Genomic DNA, 4,875 nt, shown 5'->3' with positions numbered 1-4,875 from the left:
GAGTGAGATGATAGATCCATGCGCATGACAAGGAAGGCTACCCTTAGAAGTGGGAAGTTGTAAACGGTGAGGGGGACCTAATCCATGTATACCCTACCCAATGTAGGGAAAAAACAACACATTAGGAGGGAATGTGCAAAGGATTACAAGGGAATTTGCAAAGGGGAGGGGTATATTCTACGAAGAATATTCTGCTGCCGGGGCTGGTGGCTTCGTACAACAAGCTGCTAACTATGCGCGAACCGTGCTGTGGCCCCATCGCCGTTCCCTCCCACGCCCTCTCTCTCACTCTTCCGGTTGCTCCGTCTCCTTCTCCCCTCTCCCTCTCCCTCTCAACTTGTCATTACCTGCCTATATAGCCTTAGTTGCCCCTCGATCTCTCCCTCTCTCCTGGTCTATGATCTCATCGAGAATCAACGATTGATCATCTGCCATCACGCCTCTTTCTGGACATAATCGCATCATCAGGTAGCCATGAAGTTCTGCAGACGCCTCCATTGCTTGCTCCAAGACACCTTGCCCGAGTATTGCGACAAGTTCCTCTCCTACAAGAAGCTCAAGAGAAGCCTCAAGCTTATCCCTCCCTCGGCATGCGCAGAAGCTGACGGCAGTATCGCTTGCCTTAATCACAGCAACCCCCAGTCTATTGCCTTTTGTAGGAGGCTGGTAACAGAGGAAGCGGCCTTCATCCAGCTGCTCTACGCAGAGCTGGAGAAAGTGAACAGTTTCTTCTTGGACAAGGAGGAGGAGTTGGTCATCAGGTCGCAGGTATTCTAGTCCTTAATCACTTGATGTTCACATGTCGAATGTTGTATGCATTAGTTAGGCTTCGATTCACGGCTGCTTCTTCGTGCTTAATTATTGATCGCCTTATTGCATTGCATAAGCCTCTAATTTCTTGCCATCATCAAAGCAGGAGATGAAGGCAAGGCTAGAGACGCTTGCAGAGGAGGTGTATGGGTTGGGCAACACGAACGAGATTAGCGAGATGAGGATGGAAATCTGCAGAGACATTGTAGTCATCCATGGGGAGATGGTCCTGCTGATTAACTACAGTGCCCTGAATTACATAGGTGAGACAATGTGGATCTGTGAAAACCCTAAAATTAGAGTCCTCAATTCTTGAATGGTACTGTCGCAGGCTTTGCAAAGATTCTCAAGAAGCACGACAAGATGACAGGCCGGCTATTGCGGCCCATATACATAACCCCTTTCTTTGCCACTGACATGCTATCCGACCAAGTCAGGGAATGGGAGGAGGCTCTGCAAACCCAGTTCACCACCCTCTCTCTTCCTCCTCCTCCTTATCATCATCGTCGTCGTCACCTTCTTCTCTTCCTCTAGAGCTGTCCATATCCACGGATGCAGTGGTTGCTCCCATGAGAGAGGATGATGCAGCCATGGATAGCACTTGCAAGAACATCGTGGCTGCCTGCAGGATCATGAGGGAATTCCGCAGAGGCAGCTCCACTTACAACTTCTCCTCCTTCCTTCGGCTACCTCTCCCCTGATCACTTCGATCCGCCAGAAGGCCTCAATCCATGCCTGGTGCGATGACATCAGAGTCATCCAATCATCTCATGCCGCCCCTCTTAACTGAAAAATGTGTATATTTCCTAAACTCAAACAACAAGAAATGACAACAACGATTACACCATCGTCAAGGGGATCCTAGCACATACGCTTTTTGGTTTCCATATGTGAAACGATGTTGCTTTGAAATGTGTTAAGTAAGAATGTTAAAGCATAAGACCAAACCTTAGGTATTAGTTGATCAGAACTACATCGTAGTTGAGAGATTTCACGATCCTAGGATCAACTCTGCATGACCAATGTAGGATGATCTTGAACTTCTCGAATCTTGTTCTTAGACATAGTAGTGAGAGTAGGCACCATGTAGGTGGTCCTCATTCTCACAGAAACACACACACACACACACACACACACACACACACACACACACATGCACTCACTCTAGCAAGGATTTGATTCACTAACAATTCGAGCACAATCTTGTGGTGTGCATTGAAGCACCACATACAAGGCATTTAACATTAAAGCACTGCACACAAAGCTTCTTAGCCACACAACCACTCCACTTGTCTCAAGTAGAGAGAATGTGGATAATGTCTTTGTTCCTCATCTTATGGAGAGAGCAAGGGGCATGCCTTATGCCAACTCCATCTGTGGGGCGAGAAAAATTTTCATCCTATATTAGCTTGCAACATCTTTCTACCATGAATTCTTCAAAGCTATACTCCCAAGGGGTTTTCTTAGAATTAGGTTTCAAAGTTTGCACTAAAAAATTGGAAACTATTATAGGACACATGCATAAGTTTCCAATTTTCATTGGAAATTGAAAATTGTTGCAGAACATTTGGATTGGTTTTTATACTTTTAATTTATCCAAAGTTTCCAAATGAAACACACTTTATGTAGTGTTCTCAAGTAAAAATCATTACCTCTATGTGTGTGTGTGTGTGCACATGTGTGCGTGTGTTTTGTAATAACAAAGCAAAATTTAGTGGATAAAAAGTACTTATAATTAAATTTGGAATGTGAATACCTTTCAAAGCCCACCTTATTCCCAAAATGCAAACTCCCTATTTGCGTGAAAACCATTTTGTGAAGGAAACCCTCATGGGTATAGCTCTCCTTCTTTATGGGGCATCATACTGAAGCTCCTTCCCATAATCTAGTTTATGATTTGTTGTTGTGAAAATCCATGAGCGTAACAAAGTCAAAGCTACCCTTGGAACCTCACCTTGACATGCTTATAGCCACGAGCTAGAGACAAAGCACCTCTATTTGTCTCGAAGACCTGGATGAGGCCATTGATGATGCACCCTCTAATCTTGAAATGGATGTTTTGAATACTCTTAATCACAGAAGTACATAAGCTCTGGATTAGCCACATACATCACTAGATACCATGGTTAACATAAAGCTTATTTTTGTTAAAAATTACTATTGGATTCTCCAAGCATTCCCATGGGACCAAAACTCGTGTGAATTTGGAAATTTTGCATGAGTTGAATGCAAACATCAAAATTTTTAATTAGTCCCAATCGTCAATCAAAGGACATGGTCACTAATGGACTTACTCTTAGAGAAAGTGCTACAAGATCCTCTAGAAAGTCACATGGGGTTAGAATGAGCATTAATTTTCATGTTGACAACTGCTCTATCTACCTAAGATTGCAGAGGTACAGATCTTTTGGTGATGCTTAAGGGATTGCCAAAGAAGGGGAAGCTCTTATAGGTAGTGGGGTAGATGCAAGATTCTATAAACAATGCCATGGGACCAAGATGAATAATAAATCTCATGGTACTAATCCATGCCCTTGTCTCCCTAAGTCTAGAGGCAATTCCCCAAGTGGTCATTTTAAGGCCTTAGTAGTGAAGTGAAAGGTTCTACAAGCAATGTTTTGTGTAGGGGGAAACTTCCTTGCTAAACCTGTGTCACTATATCCTTGCCAAAGTATAATCCATGAGACCACATCACAAATAGGTCACTCATCAAATGCTCTTCGGCCTTGTGAAAGAGAGACACACTTGAGAGTACAATTCCAATAAAGCATTCCCAACAAAAATATCATTTTTGCATCCCTCTCCAAGAGCAAGTGCATGTACATTTTGGCCCTTTCTCATAAGTCTTGTGATGCAATAAGATTTCAAATAGAAAGTATACTAGAGCTCCATGACTCTTGTTGCTAGGTCTAAAGGGAAATGAATGTTTTGACACCTTGTGCTATTGTGGCTCCTAAACTGTAACGTGCCGCTCCTCAAATCGCGGGACACGTCTTAGCAGTTCATTGAGAGATATATCTAGAAGACGCCGCCCGGCACTCCCAAGGAATGACACGGGGTTTGCCAACTAGGGTCTCTCGAGTCTGCCCCGCAATGGAACTTATCCGAACGTTCCCACTAGGATCGACCTGAAGTCCGGGGTTCTAGCCAACATTGTCTAAGGTCATAGACTGACTTTTTCCTAACATTTCTCGTTAACATTTCCTTTGAGAAAAGCTCTCGGCTAACCGAGACCACCCTTCTGTAGGATAGACCCATTGGTCACATCCACCATGCTTCCCTCGGGGGTTGTTTTTAGTTATCTAATTACCTACCACGTTATGTTTGACACATAAAAACATCTTCCTTAATTAACCCGTTAGTCACAGGTTCCTTTACGTAATTTAGAGCACAGACACGAAGACAAGATAAAACAATATCAAACACTTCCTTAACTTATCTTCAAATTAATGTTTGTCTCCCGCCCATACAGGAGAATTAAGTGTTCCTTTCTGCCTTCGTAGAAAAATCCTTTCGTCTTTTGGCAATAAAACCCGAAGGTTTATCCTACTAAGATTCTGCCTTGTAACTAGTATCAAGGCCTCGAGATCCCATCTCGAGTCACGTATAACACTTGTGTAGGGCCCGAAGGCATTGGGATTTACAGCCAGAGCACCCACTGGCACCCAAGCGTCCTCCTACGCCAAGTAATTTCCACGGAGAGATCTCTCGCGGTGAGTTTGGTCCACATTCCCGGTGCGGATTCACAACCCCCTTGGTTAGGGTTTGGCGGTTCGCGGGGGGTAGCTAGCGCCATCCTTCCTTAATTATCCCTTTAGGAAATCAACCATAGCTGAAGCACCCAACTTAAAAACAATCACTAGGGATAACATCCCTTTTTTTTCCATGGCAATCAATTATTTCAGACTCGTCCATGCAATCATAAACCCCCCCACCCCCCCACTTGGGTTAACATCCAAAACCACATTAACAAACAGTTGAATGCACAACCTCTTGCTTCAAGGCATCGCAATCCCATTGCATGCACAATCAGAATTTAACTTGGATGTATCAAAACACTTGCAC

General features: G+C 43.9%; 1 protein-coding gene across 1 annotated transcript; it reads left to right on the top strand.

The window, feature by feature from the left end:
• The first annotated feature begins 351 nt into the window (after positions 1 to 351).
• On the top strand, positions 352 to 1,649 carry LOC148019950 (SPX domain-containing protein 4-like). The gene is made up of 3 exons (XM_087700858.1): positions 352 to 768; positions 917 to 1,073; positions 1,142 to 1,649. Exons 1-3 carry the CDS (start codon positions 475 to 477, stop codon positions 1,342 to 1,344), a joined length of 654 nt encoding a protein of 217 aa, XP_087556984.1. The 5' UTR covers positions 352 to 474; the 3' UTR covers positions 1,345 to 1,649.
• Positions 1,650 to 4,875: the final 3,226 nt, after the last annotated feature.

The sequence above is a fragment of the Lygodium microphyllum genome, chromosome 19 (assembly GCF_053477565.2).
Source record: "Lygodium microphyllum isolate KBCC chromosome 19, Lygodium_microphyllum_v1.1.10, whole genome shotgun sequence".
NCBI classification, from domain to species: Eukaryota; Viridiplantae; Streptophyta; class Polypodiopsida; order Schizaeales; family Lygodiaceae; genus Lygodium; species Lygodium microphyllum.
The sequence above is the reverse complement of the archived record's forward strand: the minus strand, read 5'-3'. Positions and strand labels throughout refer to the sequence as shown.

Excerpts from the sequence above, each read along its gene's own strand:
- LOC148019950 (XM_087700858.1), top strand. The coding sequence starts at position 475 with ATGAAGTTCTGCAGACGCCTCCATTGCTTGCTCCAAGACACCTTGCCC. Across the intron at positions 769-916 it reads AGTTGGTCATCAGGTCGCAG|GAGATGAAGGCAAGGCTAGA; the intron begins GTATTCTAGTCC and ends TCATCAAAGCAG. Across the intron at positions 1,074-1,141 it reads CAGTGCCCTGAATTACATAG|GCTTTGCAAAGATTCTCAAG; the intron begins GTGAGACAATGT and ends GTACTGTCGCAG.